Here is a 25,990-nt window from a genome sequence, read left to right on the forward strand (position 1 = left end):
GAAACTGAAGCATTAAATGGAAATGAAAAGACACCATAGCAGAACTTAGGAGATGCAACAGAAGCCATAGTCAGAGGGAAATTTATTATTGTAAATACTTACATTTAAGAAGAAGCAAACACCCAAATCAATAACCTAACTTCATACCTTAAGAAACAAGTAAAAGAAGAACAAACTAAATTGAAAACCAGCAGAAGAAAGGAAATAACAAAAGATTAGAACAGAAATAAACAAAATAGAGACAAGAAAGACAATAGAATCAACAAAATCAAAATTGGTTCTTTAAAAATATCAACATTGTGACTCACACCTGTAATTCCAGCACTTTGAGAGACCAAGGCAGGAGGATCGCTTGAGGCCAGTTCAAGACCAACCAGAGCAACACAGTGAGACCCCATGTCTACAAAACAATTTAAAAATTAGCCAGGTGTGGTGGTGCACATCTAGTCCCAGCTACTCAGGAGACTGAGGTAGGAAGATCACTTGAGCCTGAAAGGTTGAGGCTCCCATGAGCCACGTTTGTGTCACTGCACTCCAGCCTGAGCAACAGAGCAAACTCCTGTCTCAAAAATTAAACAAAAATAAAAGTAAGTAAAAAGACCAACAAAATTGGCAAACGTTTAGCTAGATTGACTAAGAAACAAAAGAGCAGTGTCAAATTACTAAAATCACTAATGGAAATAGAGGACATTACTACTGACTTTACAGAAATAAAAAGGATTGTAAGAGATTACTATGAATAATAGTGTGCTAAAAAAAATTAAATAATCTGGATGAAATAAACAAATTCCTAGATGCAAACACACTACCAAAACTGTCTTACGAAGAAATAGAAAATCTGAAGAGAGCTAAAACCAGTAAAGAGATAGAATTAGTAATAAGACTCCTCCCATTAAAGAAAAGTCCAAGGCAGGACCCAGTGGCTCATGCCTGTAATCCTAGCACTTTGGCAGGCTGAGATCAGAGGATCACTTGAGCCCTGGAGTTCAAGACCACCCTGGGCAACATGGTGAGATCTGATCTCTACAAAACATTTTAAAATTAACTGAGTGTGATGGCATCCACTTGTAGTCCTAGCTACTCAGGAGACTGAGATGAGAGGATCACGTGAGCCCAGGAGATCAAGGCTACAGTGAGCCATGATTGAGCCACGGCACTTCAGCCTGGGCAACAGAGCGAGACCATCTCAAAGAAAAAAAGAAAAGTCCAGGACCAAACGGCTTCACTAGTGAATTCTACCAGTCATTTAAAGAAGAAATAATGCCAGTTCTTCTCAAACACTGCCTAATTCTGTAAAGCCAGCATAATTCTGATATCAAAGTAAGACAGAAATATTACAAGACAAAGGAAATTAGAGCTCAATATCCTTTTTGAATATAGATGTAAAAATCCTCTACAAAATTACTAGCAGAGTGACTCCAGCAACATACCGAAAAGATTATACATCACAACTAAGGGAGTTTTATTCCAGGAATGCAAGGATAGTTCAGCCTATGAAAATTAATCTGTGTAATTCACCACACTAATAGAAAGAAGGGAAAAAACCCCATGTGATTGTCTCAATTGATGCCAAAAAGGAATCTCGGCTGGACATGGTGGCTCACACCAGTAACTCCAACACTTTGGGAGACCAAGGCGGGCAGATCACTTGAGGCCAGGAATTCAAGACCAGCATGGCCAAGATGGCGAAACTCTGTCTGTACTAAAAATACAAAAATTAGCCAGGCATGGTGGCACACATCTGTAATCCCACTCCTTAGGAGGCCAAGGCACAAGAATTGCTTGAACCTGGAGGTGGAGGTGCAGTGACCTGAGATCATACCACTGCACTCCAGCCTGAGTGACAGTAAGACTCTGTCTCAAAAAAATAAAAGAATCTGACAAAATCCAACACTCTTTCATGATAACATTTAACAAGCTGGAAATAGGAGGGAGGGAGCTTACTCCATTTGGTAAAGGTCATTTACAAAAAACCCAGCGCTAATATACTTGATGGTAACAGTGTGAAAACCATCTCCCTAAGATTGGGAACAAAACAGTATTTTCTGCTTTTACTGCTTACATTCATCACTGTACTGGAAATTCTAAACCAGGGGTATCCATTCTTTTGGCTTCCCTGAGCCACATTAGAAGAATTATTGTCTTGGACCGCACATCAAATACACTAACACTATGATAGCTGATGAGCAAAAAAGAATAATAATAATTGCAAAAAAAATCTCTTAATGTTTTAAGAAAGTTTACGAATTTGTGTTGAGCCACATTCAAAGCCATCCTGGACCGTGTAACCCACAGGCTGTGGGTTGGACAAGCTTGTTCTAAACAGATTAGAGGCTGGGCACGGGGGCTCACGCCTGTAATCCTAGCACTTTGGGAGGCTGAGGTGGGCAGATCACGAGGTCAGGAGTTCAAGACCACCTTGGTCAACATGGTGAAACCCGGTCTCTATGAAAAATACAAAAATTAGCCAGATGTGGTGCACACCTATAATCTTAGGTACTCAGGAGGCTGAGGTGGGAGAATCGCTTGAACCTGCGAGGTGGAGGTTGCAGTGAGCCAAGATCGTGCCATTGCACTCTAGCCTGGGAGCCTGGACGATAGAATGAGACTCCATCTCAAAAAAATAAGCAGATTAGTTAACCAAGAAAAAGAAATAAAAGGTATCCAAACTGTAAAAGAAGTAAAACTATCCTTATTTGCAGATGATGTGATCTTATATATACAAAATTTTAAGGAATTCACAGTAAAACTATTAGAGCTAATAAATATATTTAGTAAAGTTGCAGGATATATAGTTTATTTAGTAATAAACGAAAAATTAAACAACTCAATTTACAATAGTATTTAAAGGAATCAAATACATAAGAATTAATTTCTTTAATTTTTTTTCATTTCCCTTGAAAGTCACTAAGATTTAATTTAAACATGAAATATAAATCTTGTACCCTGGAAACTACAAAACACTGCCAGAAAAAATTAAACAAGACTTAAATAAATGTAAACACATTTGGTATTCAGTCCATTGGGACACTTAATATTAAGATGTCAGTATTCCCCAAAGCAATCTGTGGATTCAATGCAATTCCCATCAAACTTCCAATGGCCTTTTTTTGCAGAAATGAAAAAGTTGATCCTTAAATTTATATGGAATTTCAAGATCCCAAGTAGCCACAACAATATTGAAAAAGAACAGTGTTGGAGTACTTACCCTTTCCAATTTCAAAACTTACTACAAAGCTACAGTTATTAAAACATAGACCAATGGGATAGAATTGAGAGTCCAGAAGTAAACCTAAACATCTATGGCCAATTGATTTTCAACAAGATACCAAAACTACTGAATAGGGAAATAGTATTATCTTCAATATATGGTTCTGGGATAACTGGATATCCACATGCAAAAGAATGAAGTAGTACTTCTTCATCACAACATATACAGAAATTATAATAATTATCATTATTTTGAGACAGGATCTCACTCTGTCACCTAGGCTAGAATGCAGTGGCGCTATCAAAGCTCAAGCAGCCTTAACCTGCCAGGCGCCAGTGATCTTCCCACCTCAAGCCTCCTGAGTAGCTGGGACTACAGGTGCACGCCATCACACCTGGCTAATTCTTTTAATTTCTTGTAGAGATGGGACCTCCCTGTGTGGCCCAGGCTCCCAAAATGGTAGAATCACAGGCATGAGCTACCACGCCTAGCCCACAGTAATGAACTCAAAATGGATCAAGGACCTGAATATAAGAGCAAAAAACTGTAAAATTCTTAGGAGAAAGTCTAGGAGTATATCTTCATGACCTTCAATTTGGCAGTAGATTCTTAGATATGACATCAAAAGAATCAGCAACAATATAAAAAAAAAACTTCATTAAAATTGGAAACTTCTGTACATCAAAGGACATTATCACGACAGTGAAAAGGCAGTCTACAGAATGAGAGAAAATTTTGCAATTCATATATCTGATAAGCCTAGTATCCAGAGTTTATAAAGAACTCTTACAATTCAACAACAAAAAGATAACCCAGTTGGAAAATGGGCAAAGGACTTGACTAGACATTTTTCCAAAGGAGATATTCTGATGTACCTCAAGCCCATGAAGACATGTCCAATATCATTAGTCATTACGGTTATGCAAATCAAAACCACTGCAAATGAGATACCACTTTGTCGCTCAAGGATAGCTGTAATTTAAAAAGCAAACAGAAACTAGGCGAGGATATGGAGAAATTGGAACCCTTGTACATTGCTAGTAGGAATGTAAAATAGTGCAGCCACTGTGGAAAACAGTTTGGCAGTTCCTCAAAAAGTTAAACATAGAATTACACATACGACCCAGCAATTCCACTGCTAGTTATATACCCAAAAGAATTGAAAACAAGTACTCAAATACTTGTACATGAATATACATAGCAGTACTATTCACAGTAGTTAAAAGCTGGAAACAACTAAAATGTCCATCAGTGGATGAATGGATAAACAATTTGTGGTATAGCCATATTCAATGGAATATTATCCTAAAAAGGAATGAAGTACTTTGATACATGCTATAATATAGATGAACTTCAAAAACATTCTAAATATGAGAAGTCAGACACAAAAGGCCACATATTGTATGAGTCCAATTGTGTGAAATATCCTGAATAGGCAAATCCATAGAGACAGAAATAGATTAGTGGTTGCCATGGGCTGGGGGAGGCTGGAATGGAGAGTAAGTGCTTAATGGATATGGAGTTTCCTTTTGGGGTGATGAGACTGTTCTGGAACATAGAGAGGTGACGATTGAACAACATTATGAATGTACTAAATGCCACTGATAGAAAACATTCAGTGTTTAACTTTATGTTATGTAAATTCCACCTCAACTTTTTAAAAAGCTTAAACACCAAAGAAAAGTCATTTAAATGAGAGTTTTTCTTTACTGTTAGACTGGAGGCAGAGATTGGGCTATTAGGGCTACTGTTCCAAAGTTCTGCTGCCGCTTTTTGACCAGAACTGAGGTTTATTTCTCAGTTCCTTTGTGATACTCGGTGGCTGAAACAACTATTTTTAAGGGTGTGGTGATGGCAGTAAGGGGTATTAAATATATGATGGGGGATTCGTAAATGTACCAGAAGAATCACAGTTCTTTTCCCTTGAGAGCATCTTCTCAAGTGTATTTCAACCCCCTTTCCTTTTGAGGTCTTCTTTCCCTCTCCTATCTTTCAAATCTTTGTGATCCTATTTCATTCCAGCTACCAGAAATCTTGGAGTAAAATTCTGCCAAACTAACCTCATTTGTTTTGTGATAGGGTTACTGTGTTAGTAGGTTAGGGCTGCTGAATCTCTGAATTATAAATGAAGCACTTGACAAAGTCTCATAATGTCACTGTAGCATACCTCAGGGCTCTCTCCTCACCCTTGTCATCCTGATGGGTTTTCTCTTAATCACATTTTCGATGCCTAAGACATTAAAAAGGCTAGCAAATACATTGGTTGACAGACTAAGAATCTGCAAAAGATAGGAATGGATGATGATGATGGACCAAGTATAACAAGATGAATTTTGTCAGAGATAAATGTTAAATCTTATATTTGGGACCAAAAAGAGGTACAACATTGGAGGGACATGACTTAATAGCAGCAGATGCAACAAAATGAAGAACCACATAAGCATGTGATCGTTCTTAACCTCTTAATATGAGCTAACATAGATTGCTTAAATATAGTGTTAAAAAGAGATGGTGAGGAGGACTCTCAAACTCATGTCATGAGACACAAATAAAGAAAGCAGGAATGGGCCAGCTGCAGTGGCTCACACCAGTAATCCCAGCTCTTTGTGAGGCCAAGGTGGGAAGATCGCCTGAGCCCAGGAGTTCAAGACCAGCCTGGGCAATATAGGGAGACCCCGTCTCTACAAAAGTTTTAAAAATTAGCTGGGTGTGGTGGCACATGCCTGTAGTCCTAGGTGTTTCAGCAGGCTAAGGCAGGAGGATTACTTGAGCCCAGGTTCCAGACTATAGTAAGCTGTGATTGTGCCACTGCATTCCAGCCTGGGTGACAGATCATGATCCATCTCTAAAAAGAAAAAAGGAAAGGAAGAAGAACAGAATTTCTGCTGCCATATGTGCTCATGAAAGTATTAAAGATTAGTGACCATTTTTCAAAAGTATTGATGATTAAAAATGTGATACTACACAGCCACTAAAGTGTCTTTTAACTGTTAGATTGTATGGATCTACATAATTATTAAAAAGCAGATAATGTGGCTGGGCACAGTGGCTCACACCTGTAATTCCAGCACTTTGAGAAGTCGAGGTGGGTGGATCACCTGAGGTCAGGAGTTCGAGACCAGCCTGGCCCACATGGTGAAACCCCGTCTCTACTAAACATACAAAAATTAGTCAGGCGTGGTGGTGCGCGCCTGTAATCCCAGCTACTCAGGAGGCTGAGGCATGAGAATCGCTTGAATGCACGAGGCAGAGGTTGCAGTGAGCCGAGATCTCACCGCTGCACTCCAGCCTGGGCAAATAAGTGAGACTCCATCTCAGAAAAAAAAAGAAAAAAGGCAGACAACATGAGGGTGGAGAAAAAAAGAGAAAGTAGGTATGGGCTGAAAGCAGTGGTCTAATTGAATTCAAAACGTACTTATTCGGTGCGTTCTAAGTTAAGACATTGCTGAAGTTACTTTAAATTCAGAAGTGATGAAATTTTTAGGTTTGGATCGGTATCAGCAGGAAAATAACTTGTTTCCTTGGCCTTATTTTATAGTCTAGTCTCCTGAGACAAGATCTGGGGCTTGGGAGCCCAGCACAGCTATCTTCTTCAGGAAAACCTGGGACAGCATACTATTCATTCTCTGCTACAAGTTCCAGGAGGAGACCACTCCATGACTCTGCAGCACTTGGTGAGTGTATCACACAACAAATCCCATCCCACAAATAATGTTGTTGTTTTTTCCCCCCATAGTGTGTACTTCTGGCTGTGCTTTTTTTTTTTTCTCCTGTTTGTTTATTTCGGACAGCATCCCACTCTGTTACCCATGCAGGAATGCAACAGCACAATCTTGGCTTACTGCATTCTCAACCACCTGTGCTCAAGCCATCCTCCCGCCTCAGCCTCCCAAGTAGCTGAGACTATAGGCACGTGCCACTCTGCTTGGCTAGTTTTTTCTTTTTTGTAGAGACAGGGTTTTGCCATGTTGCCCAGGCTGCTCTCGAACTCCTGAGCTCAAGTGATCTGCCCACCTCAGCCTCCCGTAGTGCTGGGATTACAGGTGTGAACCACCACGCCCAGCCCTGTCTGTGCTTTTAATTAGAAGAGAGTTGGATTCTTGGGTGTCATGTTGATGTCAGGGCTTAATTGCACAAAAATAATACATCCATTAGATATTTAATAAAAGAAATTATCAAAATTCTTACTTTTACAAATACATTATAAGTTTTTAATGAAAGGTTTGACCATGAATAATTTTGGATGGCTATTCATTTGTAAGCCATAATTTTAACAAGTTTCAAACGGCCAGTTTAATGCTCTTGCTTGGTCCTCATATGAGCAACTAAGTAGTGAAAAATGAGACTTAACTAGTTTTCCTCCTTGTAATTAGAAATTCATGTTCTAATGTTAATAACTTATTCTTTACCAAAAATCATATAACGAAATTTCCAAGGTGGTTTTATGTACATTCTCATCTTATCAATTCACCAATCCTGCTAGTCAGTTGCTATAAATAGATTTAACATAAAAACTGAGGGTCAAAAGGGAGGGCAGGCACATTCATATAATTAGTACTTAGGATAAAATTTTAAGATTTTCTAACTCCAGGTTCATTGTCTTTTGCATATTACTTGCTTCTACACTCCACTTCCTTTTTAATTGAGGTAAAATTTACCATATTAAATTGTACAGTTAGGTAGCATATACTACATTCACTACATTGTGTTGCTATCCCCCCTATCTAGTTCTGAAACGTTATTGCAAAAGGAAACTGCATATGAAGCATTCAAACCCAATTATTTTTTCATTAGCTTCCTTCTTTTATGTCTTATACGTAGCCTAACCAGGCCAGTCTATTTTGTGTTGCTGCTTACAGCAAGCCTTAGGTGTTCCTTGATGCTTTATCCAAACTGTGTTTAAATGTCAGAATTTTTGGTGATTTCTACCAAAAATCTTTTAAACAAGAAAATTAAAGCTGCAAAGCATTCTTAAATTAAAAGTGGGCCAGCTTCTAACATATAGTCCACCAAAGATTATGTCATAGTTTTTTATTGCACAGGCATTTGTTGATTGCTTCATATTTATGTATCTACTTTCTATTAATCTGTGTTTTGGTGAAATATTCCTGGTCTCTGGGTCTAGGGTCTGCTTGTGAGTATAAACTGGCACTATGATAGATCATCATATTCAGCATAGAGAACTCTGATTAGATGTATCCACTTCTCAGTATTATGGATGATTTAGTATGTGTACTGTTAAGTCAGCCCAGGTAATTTAGACCAGTACGCTTTTTGTTATTAAAGAAAGGATAAATTGTAAATGCATTTTTCCATCTCCAATCTTGTTTCCTACCTAATGAGTTATTCAGAATAGGAACATTCATTGGAGTCTAGATGTGTCAGTGTTACTCTAGAAAAATAACTTGTTAGTATGCTGTATGAGTATATACTGTGACAAGAAGCACTTAATACAAGCTAACACACTATTAAGTTCAGGGGGAAAATTAATTATTGAAATAACTAGGAAAGAGGGGAGTAAATTTCAGAAAAATCCAGACTTAAAATTCAGGTTTTCTATAAATTAAAACTTGTATCTTCTTCATTTTAATTTTGATTATGATGATAGACACTATTGATTGTCTCCTCCATGCCAGGAGTGTTGCTGTACACATTACATTTTTACAAAACCTCTATGAGGTTGTAATGTTAACTTCATGTTACAAATGAGGAACCAAGACCCAGAGAAGCTAAATAACTTGGCCAAGGCTGAGTTGGGATATGGTAGTTCTTGATGCCCAGAGAGGCCCACCCATTTCCTGTGTAAATGTCATTTAGTGTGTTCTTATTACATTCTTTATGGCTATTTCTCAGTGTTAGCCGCTCTTTCTTAGCATTGCAGTTATTGATAAAAATCTCAGAGTTTAAAAGGACTCTTGAGATGATCTGCATCAACCTCAGCATCTTCACAAACTATTTAGATGCTTTAGGAAATCAACATGCTGCACAACAGTTTCTAATTACCCAATTTATAATCATTTTCCCCCACATTTTAATGGAAACCTAATAATAATGGCTAAAATGTGTTAAGTCTCTCGCTCTTGTTAGGCACTCCCCTAAGCGTCTTTCATGTATTATCACAATACATGAAATACACAAAAGGATGTGTTACCCCCTTTTTACATGGAGGTAACTGAAGCTCAAAGACGGTTAAGTAACTAGTTGCTATATGATGGAGCTGAAATTAGAATCCAGCCAACTTACTCTCTTTTATTTTATTTTATTCTATTTTATTCTATTTATGTATTTTTCTTTTTTGAGACAGAATTTCGCTCTTGTTCCCCAGGCTGGAGTACAATGACATGATCTCAGCTCACCGCAACCTCTGCCTCCCGGGCTCAAGCGATTCTTCTGCCTCAGCCTCCTGAGTAGCTGAGATTACAGGCACACGACACAGTGCCTGGCTAATTTTTGTATTTTTAGTAGAGAAGGGGTTTCACCATGTTGGCCAGGCTGGTCTCAAACTCCTGACCTCAAGTGATCTGCCTGCTTTGGCCTCCCAAAGTGCTAGGATTACAGGCATGAGCCACCGCGCCCAGCCATCTCTTAGCTGTTATATTTTGCAACCTCCCAGAAGTGATTGGTGAATCCCAGGCTCTCATGATTTTAAATCAGACATTTTGTATTTGATTGTGTAGTGGTAGGTAACCAAATACAAAAGAAAAATTTCTTTTCACATGGCAGCGGAAAAACTGGCCTAAACAAATCTTTTGCTAATAGTGACCTCTGAGTAGAATGATAGGCTCTAAACTGGTAGGGGCAGTTCAGTTGACTGTTTTCGTACAAAGAATGTGACTTTTGTTCAAGGGAATGCTATATTAGTTGTGAGTAGTTGGGGTTTTACAAATATAGAGTGTGCCAGATGTTGTTCATCTTTGGCACTTCTGTTTTAAGGAAATATAGGCTTGCCTCTTGGGGTAGGAAATGAATGCTTCCCCCTTCGCTATTGTGTACAGTTTTCTTCATATGCTATGTATAAAGTTGCCTTTTTAACTTTGCAGCCTCCTGGGATATTCACTGTAGAGAATTCCCAGCCCAAAGTTAAATGGGTTAAGCTGGGGCCAGGCATGGTGGCTCATGCCTATAATCCCAGCATTTTTGGAGGCCAAGGCCCGAGGATCACTTGAGGCCAGGAGTTCAAAACCAGCCTGGGAAACATAGTGAAACACTTCTCTACAAAAAAAAAAAAAATTAATTAGCTGGGTGCAGTGCACACACCTGTAGTCTAGCTACTCAGGAGACCAGGGCAGGGGAATTGCTTGAGCCCAGGAAATCAAGGCTGCGGTGAGCTGTGCTCATACCACTGTACTCCAGCCTAGCCAACAGAGCAAGACCCTGTCTCAGAAAAACAAATGGATTAAACTGCATGTTTTATTGTATGGTGTCATTTATGGACCAGGAAAGTATAATCCCAGCACTTTGGGAGGCCAAGGCCAGAGAATCACTTGAGGCCACCTCTGCATCCATAGGTTTCTCATCTGCGGATTCAGCCAACCACAGATAGAAAAAAAACTTTATAATGGGTGATTCAGTCTGTACTGAACATGTATAGACTTAAGGTTTTTTTTGTTATTATTCCCTGAACAATACAGTATAACTATTTACATAGCATTTTCATAGTATTAGGTATTATGCATAATAATGTAGAGATGATTTAAAGTAAATAAGAGGATGTATGTAGGTTATATGCAAATACTACACCATTTTATTTAAAGGACTTGAGCATCTGTGGATTTTGGTATCCTCAGGGATTCTGGAACCAATCCCACTGATACTGAGGAATGATTGTGCTGTGATTGTTTAATTCCCATTTTTACAGCTTTCAAAAGTATACATCAGCTTCTTCATGTATTCCTAATAATGAGCTCCTCAGAAAATCCTGAATCTGATGCATTTTTTGTGTAAGCCTGGAATGCTGCGTTTATCACTTTGTTTTACAGTAAATAAGATGAACAAGTTTTATATTTTACATATAAGTAAAATTAACACATCAAGTGAGACTGGTTACATATGAAATACTCATGTTTTCGTTTATATTGATAAATTCTAAGAAAGAAATATACTTTCTCTGTCAGGTTATTTCCTGGAAATATAAACATTCAAGGACAAATTTTACAATAATTAATGCTGTAGTTGTGGTTATAGCAACATGTTAAAAGTAAATGTGTCTAATACTGAATGACATTGCATTTGTCAGTGCCCATATTTAATATTTTAAAAATCTATAGGATAGCAAGCATGGCATTAGCTCTCAGTTTTTAAAATATGCTTTTAAGCCTAATTCTCAATGTGATGCAGACACTAAATGTGACTCTGCTAAGGAGTCATATTATCAACATGACCTATTACACTAAGTGCCCCTCTACAAATGAAACTCTGAAGTACCTAGTATAGTACCTGGCACAGAACAGCTTCTTTTTTTTTTATTTTGAGACAGGGTTTCTCTCTTGTTGCCCAGGCTGGAGTGCAATAGTGCCATCTTGGCTCACTGCAACCTCCATCTCCTGGGTTCAAGTGATTCTCCTGCCTCAGCCTCCCGAGTAGCTGGGATTACAGGCACCTGCCACCAGGCCCAGTTAATTTTTTTGTATTTTTAGTAGAGAAGAGGTTTCGCCATGTTGTCCAGGCTCCTCTCAAACTCCTGACCTCAGGTGATCCGCCCACCTTGGCTTCCCAAAGTGCTGGGATTACAGGCCTGAGCCACCATGTCCGGCAGAACAGTTTCTTAAGAAATTTTCATTCCTAGGCCTGGTGCGGTGGCTTACGCCTGTAATCCTAGCACTTTGGGAGGCCGAGGCGAGCAGATCACGAGGTCAGGAGATCGAGACCATCCTGGCTAACATGGTGAAACCCTGTCTTTACTAAAAATGCAAAAAATTAGCCAGGCGTGGTGGCAGGTGCCTGTAGTCCCAGCTACTTGGGAGGCTGAGACAGGAGAATGGCATGAACCCGGGAGGCAAAACTTGCAGTGAGCTGAGATCGCGCCACTGCACTCCAGCCTGGGCAACTAAGCAAGACTCCATCTCAAAAAAAAAAAAAGTAATTTTCATTCCTTTCCCTCGTACTAGTTCGTTGTTTTCTTTCTTGTATTAGTTCATTTGTTGTCATCTTCCCAAATTTATGGGGTATGTATTTTCAGAATGTATCAGTTTTTTAGGAGAACATATTTTTTGCTGGGACTAGTTAAAAGGAATGAGGCCCTCATTACTGTATTTTGCTGCTTACTCCCAAATATTGGAAAACAAGAAAGACACTAGGGGAAAAGTTATTCTGTTCATTTGAAGTCTTAATTTCTTTCCAGTATAATATGCTGATGAAATGTATCGTTTTCCATTTGCAGATCCCTTGCAAGCAAAAAAAGTCAGAAAGGTGCCTCCTGGTTTGCCTTCTTCTGTAAGTACCTATCTTTTTTTAACTTGTTGGTAAACAAACTGATTTCAAGTGTTCAGTATTTCCTTGCTACATGGGTACATTCGGTTGATGCCAGTGGGCATACTTTACATAGTAATTGTTCAGTGCTTAACAAAATCATTGATTGAGGTAAATCCACATTTAATGTTTGGTTTTTAGATTTCTCTGGAATGATTTGTAGCTTACTCATATGCTCTTACTCCTTGTCCCTGTCATTTGAATTCCCCTCTTGGGAAGAGGACTAGGCCAGTAGCTGTCAAAGATGATCTCCTATACAGGTCTTTTGATGTTTAATTAGTCATTATGTTGCTGAACAGGAGGACAGACAGAGATTAATAGCTGAAAATCTTAGAAATTTACATTTGTAATAATCCCAATGGAGCTAAAGACATTAAGATTCGGACTACATGTTTGGCTCAGCTTGCCTCGGTAGGACTGAGGTTATTAATATGCATAAATCACAAAGTCAGATGTTCATTGTGAAGCCCTTGTGGGTTTTAAAGCCTTCATTAAGCCTTTCCTAACTTCAGCCTAGCATCAGGAAAGCTTTCAAGCAACTAGTTTGTTGATCCCTCTTTGCTCAAAAATGTATCCTTTGAGAATAAAGGGCTTTGATGAAGAAGGTTGGAAAGGTTTGGTGGAACAATCATTAATGGCCATGATAATCTAATACTGTAGGGGCAATTGTGCTATTAAATATACTTTATTCTTTAAAGAAGTAAAAGTACTTGTAAATGAACCTGCACCATAAATCTACCTACAATTTTTAAATCTCTGGTGCAAGAAAGGAAGTGTTTTTTTCTTCTCCCTTTGCTTAGAACAAATGGGGCATGAGGCTGTTGGATTGAGGCCCCAGTGCCTTGTAGGGTACATCTTTTTGTTGTGTAAATGGATGTTGGGCTTTTATTTGGCAGTACTTAACTTAACACATGGGCGCAGGTGCTGCCGGATGAGTCAGCTCATCGAAGTATAGACTGAATGGAATATCCGGCTTGGCAAGTAGTAATCTAGAAGGAGCAGCATGGGTCTGAGCTTTTTAATTTTTATTAAGGCTAAAGTAGAGATACCATCTTTTCGGTTGTTTGCCTTCCTTCTTTTCTGTGTTCTTCCCCCGCCTTCTCTACCGTGTGATACATGAAAAGTCGAATTTGAAATCCTCTTTGTAACTCAGTTCCAGATGGATCTGAGTTTTATGCAGCCTAGGGCAGCTGTGCTCTGAACCTGCAGCCTACCTGGAAGGTTGGCTTGCAGCTGCAGGCATTCTTAAAAAGCTTTTGCTTGCATAAGCACTTGGGCCCACTAGAGGCTGAATAGCTGCTTGATAAACAAAATGAACACAATGCCTCAAATCATTATTCCCGAAGACAGGAATTTTTTTCAGCAGCGGCTAAAAATAGTTGGGCAATTTACATTTTAACAGTTGTGTGCTATGCAGGGGTAGGTGATTCAACAGTATAACAGATGATTTCTGTTAAATTAACAGAAAATCATATTAAAACTGACAGTACTGCTAAAACATGTAACAGTGCAATTTTCTTGTAATTTATTACTGTAATTCAATGAAAGTAATAAAAGTTAAATTGCACATTAATATTTAGTAGAACTATACAGGTTAAAAAAACAGATTCGTGAATGAAAAATTCATCTCGTTTCTTACCCTGACATTAAGAAACAGTGTATTTTCAGTGTTCCATAGTCCTTTGATTTTTAAAGCAAAATGGACAGAACAGCCTGGAAAGAGAGTAGACACTGGAGGTCACCAGCATTTCTTACATTTGTAATCATAATAACATTCATTACTTGGAGGTAGTGAATAGTTACCTCTGTAACTATGCATTCTTTGTAGATAGTTCTCTGTATTGTCTCAGGTATCTGTAACAAGTCACTGAATTCTGATGAAACCTTGATTTCTTTGAGAACCATTAGGAAATTTTGCAAGCCAAGCCTACTTATATATTGTATTTTACTAGCTATATTAGTGTACATTAAATGTTATTAAGGACGTATAAATAATTCATTTTAATTAATTGAAAATATGTTTTAGATAAAATGCTATGTTGAAACCTCAGGGCCTTTTTGTTTTATTTTGTTTTTTTGAGGCAGGATCTCACTCTGTCACACAGGCTGGAGAGCAGTGACACAATCACTGCAAACTGCAGCCTTGACCTCCGTGGCTCAAGCGACCCTCCCACCTCATTCTCCCACGTAGCTGGGACTGCAGGGACTGGCCACCATGGCTGGCTTTTTTTTTTTTTTTTTTTTTTTGGTATTGATGAGGAGGTCTCTCTCCAGTCCAAGGTGGTCTCGAACTCCTGGGCTCTGTGCTCCTCTTGCCACAGCCTCTAAAGTGCTGGGATTGTAGGTGTGAGCCACCACACCTGGCTGAAATAAATCTCAAGTATTTAAAAAAGAAAACAACAAAACCTTAAAGACAGATACTTTTCCCACTTCTAGGATTAACTGTGAAAGATTTTAAAAGAAGGTATTTTAATAAATAATGACAAAATAAGTCCTAAGAACACTTAAGATTATACTGTTTACCTTCTCCGGATCTAAAATGGAATTTTAAGTTGTGATTTCCTGTTTCAGAGCATTTATTGAAAAATACACAAACTATAAACTTTGGACATGTAAACTGTAAGAAAAATTGAGTATAAAAATGAAAATTGACTATGTATATTTTATTTTATGATGATTTCACTATTATACTTTCCAAACCATATTGGAAATTTGGCAGTAACATTCAGGATTTCATCAGTTTGCTGCTTGTTCATTCTATCTTTAATCTGTAAAATATGTGTTACTTTTTCTAAAACAGTGAAAGGACTAGGTTGGTATTGCTGATACTGATACAAAAATAATAGGCAGAGTTACTTAGCATGCAGAGCATTGATAATCTGTATAATTTGATCATGGAGCATTGATGAGAGACTTTTTTTTTTTGTAAACTGATTTATATTTAGGTATCATAAGTACATACCTCAGCTTCTCTTTTCCTCTCTCCAGAACAACTGAATAGTAACTTTTGCTTGTGGATGAAGGTCTAACTAGGGCGTATTAAATATCATTAGAGCAGTATAGGCAGTAACATTAAGTGAATGGTTCACCCAAATCTGCCCAGCTCAGTCACTGATTGGCTGTATAGCCTTAGACTAGTCAGCCCTTAGGATGTCTGGAGTGGGAAATTTGAAGTTCCTTTCAGGTCTAAAATGCTACATACTTACAGTTTTAAAACTGATACGCTCAATAAATAACCAAAAAAAAATAGTGAGCATAGTTTTCTTCCTCCTGATGAAGAAGTGATGTTTTTTAAGCACATGAGATTCTCCACTTGCTTCTCTAGACAGATTTAAAGATTGGGAAAAGTGGAATTTTGTAGCAGCAACAGTAGAATAATGCTTGGACATTGAGAATTCAAACATATACAAACACCATAATTGTCTTCAGGGACTTCACTATCTTATACGAGAAACAGGCATTCAGGAAATTAATTATATTGCAGTGAAGCAAGTAAGGGTGTGTACCAAGTGCTCTGGTGACATAGGGTAGGTAGAACTAACCCTACTATAGTGGCTTCAGGAAGAGTTGACCTTTAAGTTGTGTCTGGAAAGATGCGTAGCAGCTCATCTGTTAGAGAAGGAGAGAATAAACCAGACAGGTAAAATGCATAGAGGTGTGAAAAAATAAACACATGTTGAGGTCACATCTAAAAGTACAATGTTACTAGATTCTATACAAGTTGCAACCTTTGTAATTTTCCTGTAGCAAACCCACTCTTCTACTCCAGAGATAGACTGAGTTGGGGAACACATGAAATCAGTACAGATATGAGAAGAGATAAGTTGTCATAGCAGTCTACCCTGGATAAACACCTCAACTATTCTGGCCAAGAGATAATGGAAGGCATTTATAATTGTTAAAGTTTTATCTGGGAGTTTCCAAAGGCATGGGTGGTACTTTGGCTTTGCAGGGTGTTTTCCTTCCCTTTTAGGGTTCTTAAACCTCCCCTCCCATTCTCTAACTGCCAACTCTTGTCTTTGTTCTTTGCATGTACATCAGCTGTTTTTCATCTGTATCAGATCTTTACTAAGATACAAAGTTCAAGGGAATTTTGTATCTCTGGGTGGGGATTTGGGGCAGGATTTTTTCCTGGTAATTTGTGAGGAAAACAAAAAAGGAAACATTTGTAATGTATTTGTTAGCATCCTTTACAGCCTCAGTGTCACTGTGTTAGTGGTGCAACACTTCATGTGTGAGGAACTTTGTTAACCATTACCCATATCCTAATCTTCAACCTTTTGCCAAACAACTCTATAACTAATATTCCCTACTTACAAGTAAGAAAATTAAGACTCAAAAACATAAATTAACTTGCCAAAAATCACACATAGGGCCAAGATTACAACCTAACTTAATATCAAACACCATTTTATTTTTGAGTGTTAAAATCTGATTATTTAATACCTTGGTTTATTCAGAAGATATCTTGCTTAGTATATTAAATTAAAACAAATTTATTCTGTCAAGTATGCTTTTACTGATCAAATTTATTTTCATTTGGCTTTGTTGTTTAAGGACCTACAGTAGTAGAAAACCACAGACTTCCCAATGAAGCATATAATGGATTTTATTTATCTGCCCTCGGCTTTTTTTTTTTTTTTTTTTTTTTGAGACAGAGTCTTGCTCTGTCACCCAGGCTGGAGTGCAGTGGCCGGATCTCAGCTCACTGCATGCTGCGCCTCCCAGGTTCACGCCATTCTCCTGCCTCAGCCTCCCGAGTAGCTGGGACTACGGGTGACCGCCACCACACCCGGCTAATTTTTTTGTATTTTTAGTGGAGATGTGAGATAGCCAGGATGATCTCCATCTCCTGACCTCGTGATCCACCCGCCTCAGCCTCCCGAAGTGCTGGGATTACAGGCGTGAGCCACTACGCGCAGCCTGCCCTTAGCTTTTTATTTTATAACCTTGGAGAAGTTGCTTTTGTGAACCTCCGATTTCTATTTGTAAAAGGGGATGATAATTCCTATCGTAGATGTTATTGTGAGAGTATTATGTACCTACTATATGTGTGGTGTATCCTAGATATTCGGTACATGTTTCTTCATTATTATAGCTAGTTCATACCACTACAGCCTGAAATTTAAAGAAGTTTAGCATTTCATTTTTACCAAATTTGGATGAAAAGCAAACAAAAAAATTTGAAGATATAAAAAAGGATAAGTCTTATAGTGAAATAAAAAGTTTTCACATTACCTCCACCTGTGTATATAATGTATGTGCCTGGCACTTAATGACCGCATGGTAAATTGTAGCAGCTCCTATTGTTGTTTAGAAAGCATTCACTTGCAGAAAAACAATCTACGAAAGGAAGGAAAACTTGTTGAATCAAATCCGGCTGCCCCTAGAATTCATTCTAATTATTTTTGTTTTCTGAACTCTCAGGAGTCAGCGCTTTTTTTTTTTTCCCTTTTTTAAATCACTGATTGAACATCTTTATGGCCCTCTGAAGCATTTCTTAGGTGGAGAAAAGTTTCTTTGCTCTTTATTCTTTATTTCTTAAGTTGGTGTTAGTATTTCCAAACATAGCTCATTTTTTTTTATATGCTACAGTAGATAATAGAATTCTGAAGAAGCAAGATATATCAGAACAAGTCTTTCCAAAATGTAAGTAAATACCTAGAGAGATTTGAAATGCCTTCCTAGACCCAAATACCTAAAGTTATGTTCTTGTTCTATAGCATTTGAAAATACCCTTTTCGTATCAAATATTAACTCTGCATAAAAACGACATGTCTTACAAGTTTTGAATATAACTTGTTTGCAGTCCCATAAATAGCCTGATGAATGATTATTTGTTTCTTAATCAAGTGTCATGCTATCTTTTGTACATTGTTTTAAAGTGTGTATGTATATATTCCCACAAAAGCTGTTACCATCATTTCTTGGTTAAACTCTCAAAGTGTAATTTACTCCATCAAGAAAAATATTTTGTCAGGGCACAGTGGCTGTAATCCCAAGACAGGAGGATCACTTGAGCCCAAAAGTTCAACCTAGTGAGACCCTGTTACTGCAAAAAAATTAGCCAGATGTGATTGGCACCCCCTGTGGTTCTATCTACTTCGGAGGCTAAAGTGGGAGGATCACTTGAGCCCACCATGTTCACTCCACTGCACTCCAGCCTGGGTGACAGAGGAAGGCTCTGCCTGCAAATAAAAATTTGCTAACTCTTCTCCATCAGTATCAGGAACTTTATTGTTTCTGACATGAATCAAAGCAGCTTAGACTCTACTTTTTCTTGGTTTGATGCAGACAGGTACAAAGCTCGGTGGCCCTTGAATTAGTCATTGACTGTAATTTAGAAAGTGATGGGGCCAGGCATAGTGGCTCACATAATCGCAGCACTTTGGGAGGCCAAGGTGGGAGAATCCCTTGAATCTAGGAGTTTGAGACCAGCCTAGGCCACATAGTGAGACCTTGTCTACACACACACACACACAAAATATATTTTAAAAATTGTCCAGGTATGGTGGCATGTGCCTGTAGTCTCAGCTACTTGGGAGGCTAAGGCAGGAGCGTCTCTTGACCCTGAAAGAGTTCAAGGCTGCAGTGAGCTGTGATTTCACCACTGTACTCCAGCCTGGGTGACGGAGCCGAGACTCTGTCTCAAAAAAAAAAAAGTAAGAAAGTGATGCCTTTCTTTCTCCTAAAGTTTTTATGGAATTTCATTTTGTTGGGAATGGCTCTTTTAAAAAAAATGTGAATTTTTAGTCATTTGTTGTAGTAAACTTGAAAATGTAGGGATACCTTTTGAGACAGTTGGAAATATCCTGAGGTATTCCCAAACCATAAAGACTACTAGACCATGTCTAATAATCTAGCATGCTCCTGTACATACTAAGTAGAATAAGAATATTCAAAAGAAAAAAAATACTAAATCCTGAGGGTGTCTAAATTGAAGATTTTTTTTTTAATTGGAAAGAGATGACAAACAGAACGGATGGGTGGAAATGAATACTTACAAAACTGTGGTTTAAGAGCTTGCTAGCCATCTGAACCAGTAAGAAAAAGGTCAAGAGTCAGAACTATAGAGAAACTGATAGCTCCAATTTATCCATGAAAATAGTAAGATGAGCAGCAAGAAAAATACTCTGTGAGTAGAGTCCTATGGAAGTCACTAGGAAGTCAAGATAACAGAGTGTGTTTATAGGCAATTATCTGGCCCGGTCAGGTGCAGTGGCTCACACCTATAATCCCAAAACTTTAGGAGGCGGAGGCGGGCAGATCACTTGAGCCCAGGAGTTCGAGATCTGCCTAGCCAACATAATGGAACCCCACCTCTATAAAGAAATACAAAGATTAGCTGGCATAGTGGTGTGTGCCTATAGTCCCAGCTACTCTGAGAGAGAATTGCTTGAACCCTAGAGGTTGAGATTGCAGTGAGCCGGGATCACACTACTGCACTCCAGCCTGGTTGACAGAGTGAGACCCTGTCTTAAAAAAAATAAAAATAAACAATGATCTAAGGCCCTTAAGACTAGGAAGAAATCTACTGATTCTGGAATAAATAGTATTTACATGAAGTACCAGCTTTTGCTGAACTTTATGAGTAAACCCTCCAGATCTTGAACATGAATTAGAATAGATATTTGCTTAGTTCTTTGGGCAAACAGCGTAGAGAACACACAACAACTGTACGTACTTAAGAGTTTCTTATTTCGGACTGCTAGATAAGGTATCTCTATTTGAAGGCTACTGTGAGACAAAATTTCCAAAGTGGCTTATTCATTCTCTGACCTTATGGGTCAGACTTGCAGAAAAACCTTTGTATGTTAAGTATGTAAATGGATTATCCAATAATCCATTCCAAACTTATATTCAGTTTAGTCATAAGTGATTTTTTTCATACATTAATAAGAAGTAGCCACTGTTTATGCTGACAATAACCACTGTTTAGAACAGTGTCAGAATAGCCTTTAATGTGTAGTTCTCAGATGCTGATTTTTGTGAGAAGTCAGTAATGTCTTTGATGTAATTTCAAACCAAAAAGCAGAAGGAAAAGTAACCAGTGAGTGAGTCCTATGGATCCAATTGTTTGTACTCATATGGCTGTATACATTGATACTTGTTATTTGTTATTTTCTAACTTCTCTATTCCTTTTAAAAGAAGAACATGGCTACATTTCATTTACAGGTAGCTTTTAAGGTTTATTGAACTCTTTGGCTGCTGATAAGATCTTTGAGACTTCACAAACCAGATCTAGGATAAAGCCCTGTGTGTGTGTGTGTGTGCGTGTGTGTGTGTGTGTGTGTGTGTGTGTGTGTGTGTGTATAACTCATACGGTTTTTAAAGGATATATGGTTGAATTATGTAAATGCTTTTAGAGTTTAAGGCCACTCACAGGGTGTTCAGCATTAGTAGAACCGTGACTTTTTTTTAAATTTTTACCTAATATGATTAAGGATTTTTTTTCAAGTATTAAAAAGAAGGATTAGATTAAGAAATTCACATTTTTATCACCAGGGATGCTTGGGGCTCTAGATTTCTAAGTTAGGAAAGGCATTTACATTCTAAGTAATTTGCTTACATGAAATTTACTTTCACTAATACTCCCTTTGTAATGATTTTGCTTTGAAAAGTTATTTGTTTTACTTATATCTTATTTCAAGAACTGTAATGTATGCTGTATAGCTACATTGTTGTTAAACTTCTAAGCATTTTAAAAACATTGCTAGTCTCAGGATGGTTTCTAATTGTTATGTTTATATTCATCGAATCGACTTCAAAGACATTTTAAAGTACTGACCATTCAAAGGTTTTCTCTTTTTATTATCTATAATTTTTAAATACCTAATCCAGTATCTGTAATGTGCCAATATTTTATCAGTTTTCAAAAATAATTGGTTCTAGGAATTATGTTTTATGCCAAATTTGTTAGAACCAACTTATATCTTAGCCAGAATTTCTACTTTTCCTCAATGCACTAGACCAGGGATCAGCAAACTTTCTATAAAGGGGGTATGTTATAGATATATTTGGTTTTGTGGGCCAGTTGTCTCTGATGTGCTACTAAGCTTTGCTGTTGTAGCACAAGAGCAGCCACAAATGATACATAATACATGGGCGTAGCTGTATTACGGTAAAACTTTATTTATGAAAATAGATGGTGGCCACTTTTGGCCCACAAACCAAAGTTTGCCAACCTGCACTAGATTTAAAGAAAAGGTAAATGTAGTTCCAGTGAAAAACAGACCTAACGAGTTAAAAATAAAATTAAATACTTCTTAGGCCTGTTCCTTGGTTTTATTAAGATTCACTACCTTATATTCTTTATTTTCTTTTTTCTTTTTTCTTTTTTCTTTTTTCTTTTTTTCTGAGACAGAGTCTCGCTCTGTTACCCAGGCTGGAGTGCAGTGGCACGATCTTGGCTCACTGCATCCTCCACCTCCTGGGTTCAAGTAATTTTCCGGCCTCAGCCTCCCAAGTAGCCAGGACTACAGGTGTGCACCACCATGCCTGGCTAATTTTTGTATTTATAGTAGAGAAGGGGTTTCACTATGTTGGCCAGGCTGGTCTCGAACTCCTGACCTAGTGATCTGCCTGCCTCGGCCTCCCAAAGTATTGGGATTACAGGCATAAGCCATCACAACCAGCCTCATTATCCTGCATTCTTTAGTCCCTTAAGACCCTGGGCCAGAGTTTATTGTATTGACAGATACTTTCCAGCACTATTATTTGCCTTACTCTAAAATATTCCTAGGTAGAATAATGGTAGAGCCTCAATTTATACAGTGGGTGCTACAGTGTCATAACTTTTCTCGGATTTAAGTGTCATGTTAGGTAATAATATGCAGGACATCAAAAGCAGCCCATGTATAGAAGTATTAATAAATGCTTATTTGAAACAATTAGATTTAAATTCAAATGGTTTGTATTTAAATAATTTGACTAATATAAACAGTCCTACTAAAATTTTTAACTTAAACTTAGATATACTTGTGCCAATCTCTATCTTTTTTCCTGTTCCAACTTTCTGATAGAACCTAAAGCTGGGCCATGTGCCCAGCATTTTGAGAGGCCAAGATGGGAGGAGTGCATGAGCATAGAAGTTCAAGACCAGCCTAGGCAACATAGCAAGACCCTGTCTCTACAGAAAAAAAAGAAAAAAAAAAATTGATCGTGGTGGTGTGTGCCTATAGTACTAGGTACTCAGGAGGCTAAGGTTGGAAGCATGGCTTCAGCCAGTTCAGGCTATAGTGAGCTGTGATCATGCCACTACACTCCAACCTGGGTGACCCAAAAAACTAAAATCAGAAGAACCTAAAGTTAAAGATAGTTGCTGGCACCTTGGGAATCGGTTCCAACCCAAGTATGACTGTGAAACCAGTTATTTTGAATCATGCGACGTGTTTCTGATCTAAACATAAAAGCTTAATAGAAAAATTAAGAATATCTTCCATTCCTAGAAAATTCATTTTTTCAATGTTAATCCCTGTGAAATCTAAGTAAATTTTATATGGTTCTTAAATAGTTCCCGTTTTTGCTTTTATGAGGCTAGTACTAATAATAAACAATAAATAGGCCAGGTGTAGTGGCTCACGCCAGTAATCCCAGTACTTTGGGAGGCCAAGGCAGGTGGATCACTTAAGGTCGGGAGTTCGAGACCAGCCTGACCAACATGGTGAAACCCCGTCTCTACTAAAAACACAAAAATTAGCCGGGCATGGTGGGGCATGCCTGTAATCCCAGCTACTTGGGAGGCTGAGGCGGGAGAATCACTTGAACCCAGGAGGTGGAGGTTGCAGTGAGCCGAGATAAAGATCACACCATTGCACTCTAGCCTAGGCAACAAGAGTGAAACTCCGTCTCAAAAAACAACAAAAATAATAAGTAAGAATGTCTACTTCAAGTTTTCTGACTTGAGCTTGTTAGTTTTTTAAACTGTCAAACTCATCATTATTTGAAATCATGGTTTTCAGTATCTTTTCCAGTAACACAAAAGATATTTTAAAATTTCAGAAATCAGTAACTTAAATGAGAATTAGAAAACTTCTTTGCTACTAGTATGGGCTCCATCTGGTAGACTCCCAGTGAGGAGAATATGTATGAATCCCTTCTGTCAAAATCAGCAAATATATACTAAGTCTTTATTGTGAATGAAGAACTACTTTAGACTTTAGGGATTTAAATATGAATAAAATATGGACCCTGTCTTCAAGATTCTTTTTTTTTTTTTTTTTTAAGACAGAGTCTTGCTCAGTTGCCCAGGCTGAAGTACAGTGGTGCGATCTTGGCTCACTGCAACCTCCACCTCCCAGGTTCAAGCAGATCTCTGCCTCAGCCTCCCAAGTAGCTGGGATTGCAGGCGTCCGCCACCACACCTGGCTAATTTTTTTGTATTTTTAGTAGAGACGGGGTTTTACCATCTTGGCCAGGCTGGTCTTGAACTCCTGACCTCGTGATCCACCCACCTCAGCCTCCCAAAACGGTAGGATTACAGTCGTGAGCCACCGCACATGGCCAGAATTCTTATAGTCAAAAGATAACCTTGATCTTTGGAAAAACATCCTGGTTTTTTTTTTGTTTTTTGTTTTGTTTTGTTTTGAGACAGAGTCTCACTCTGTCACCCAGGCTGGAGTGTGATGGCATAATCTTGGCTCACTGCAACCTCCACCTCCTGGGCTCAAGTGATCCTCCCACCTCAGCCTCCCAAGTAGCTGGAACTACAGGCGAGTGCCACCACAACTGACTAATTTTTGTATTTTTTGTAGAAACAGGGTTTCACCTTGTTGCCCAGGGAGGTCTCAAACTCCTGGACTCAAGCGATCCACTCACCTTGGCCTCCCAAAGTGCTGGGATTACATGTGTGAGCCACTGTGCCCAGCCTGGAAAGAAAGAACTTAAAAAAATTTTTTTTTTTGTTTTGAAACAGGGATTCAGTCTGTGGCCCAGGCTGGAGTACAGTGGTACCATCATAGCTCACTGTGGCCTCAAACTACTGGGCTCAAGCAGAGAGGCAATCCTCCCACCTCAGCCTCCTGAGTAACTGAAACTACAGGCACATGCCACTACACCCGGCTACATTTTCTATTTTTTGTAGAGAAGAGGTTTTGCTGTGTTGCCAGGGTTGGTCTCAAACTCCTGGCCTCAAGTGATCCTCCATCTTGGCCTCCCAAAGTGCTGGGATTACAGGCGTGAGTCACTGTGTCCAGCCCAAAATGTTTTTTGTTGCATAATTGTTGTTCTCCAGACACATGATGTAGTATTTAGGAAATACTTTTTGAATTAAAGGGATAAAAATAAGGACTACAAGGCCATTATTTTATGTATCTATAATAGGAAAACATCACCTGTTAATGACTTCCTGCTCTAAGCTGTACTTTTTAACTTCTCCTCTGATTGTTCAAACCTTCAATAAGTTAACTGGCTTTCTTTGTAAAAGAAACTGAATTATTTGTCCCATTTCTCCCCTCAATTATGCAGTTAATTCCTAGTTGTCAAAATAGGAGTATTTTACCAAAACCAAAACAAAAAGCAGGAAAATTACAGGTAATTCAGCCATCAGCATTAATTCTACATTGTTTTAGGAGGACCTAATTAAAAATATAGGGCCATGGTCCTCACGTGAAAGAAAAGTATGGAAAACAACAATACAGGAATTCTTTTTCTAAAGGAAGTAAGTTATGGTGTCATTGACATAAATTTAAAACAGAGACAGTCTTATATAATATTTATCTTACTACAATTCTCTTCAAGAATTTAACCATTTGTGGTCACCTATGTTGCTATCATCTTTGTCTAAACCACCTTTACCTCTTTCTTAAATTATGGCAACAGCTTTACAACTGGTCTCCCAGTTTTATTTTGTTTTTGTTTTTATTTTTTTAACACAGGAGCATCCTTTTAAAATCTAGGTCAGGTCATATACTCCTCTGCTTAAAATCCTCCAGACGCTTCCCTTATTGTAAAACCAACATCTTTAAAATGGCTTACAAGACACCTGCCACCTCTCAGACTTCGTCTTCTACAACTCTGCCCTTCCCTCACTTCACTCTAGCCATTCTCTCCTTTTTACTGCTTCTTAAAGATGTCAAGCACACTCCTACCTCAGGGCCTTTGCATTTGCAGTTCTCTCTCATGGAACACACTTTCCCTAGTGTCCAAATGACTAGTTTTCTCTTTGATCTCATATCACTCTGTTAATGAAGATCTTTTGTGACCATCCCATATAAAAGCGCAACATACCCCTAGTACCTCCTCATTCTTTTCCTGATGTATTTTTCTCTACAGTATTTTATGCCATCTGATTTGCCCTAATTTGTTTATTC

General features: G+C 38.3%; 1 protein-coding gene across 14 annotated transcripts in view; it reads left to right on the forward strand.

The window, feature by feature from the left end:
* TCF12 (transcription factor 12) overlaps positions 1 to 25,990 on the forward strand; it is a 376,442-nt gene that overhangs the window by 266,652 nt on the left and 83,800 nt on the right. For 13 of the 14 annotated variants that reach the window (XM_025389607.1, XM_025389614.1, XM_025389605.1 and 10 more), the window contains 2 exons: positions 6,750 to 6,885; positions 12,591 to 12,643. In XM_025389607.1, the coding sequence (XP_025245392.1) occupies positions 6,750 to 6,885; positions 12,591 to 12,643 (189 nt within the window). The remainder of the gene's footprint in view (positions 1 to 6,749; positions 6,886 to 12,590; positions 12,644 to 25,990) is intronic. The other variant, XM_025389621.1, reaches the window with a different exon arrangement.

Source organism: Theropithecus gelada, chromosome 7a (assembly GCF_003255815.1).
Source record: "Theropithecus gelada isolate Dixy chromosome 7a, Tgel_1.0, whole genome shotgun sequence".
In the NCBI taxonomy this organism is placed as follows: Eukaryota; Metazoa; Chordata; class Mammalia; order Primates; family Cercopithecidae; genus Theropithecus; species Theropithecus gelada.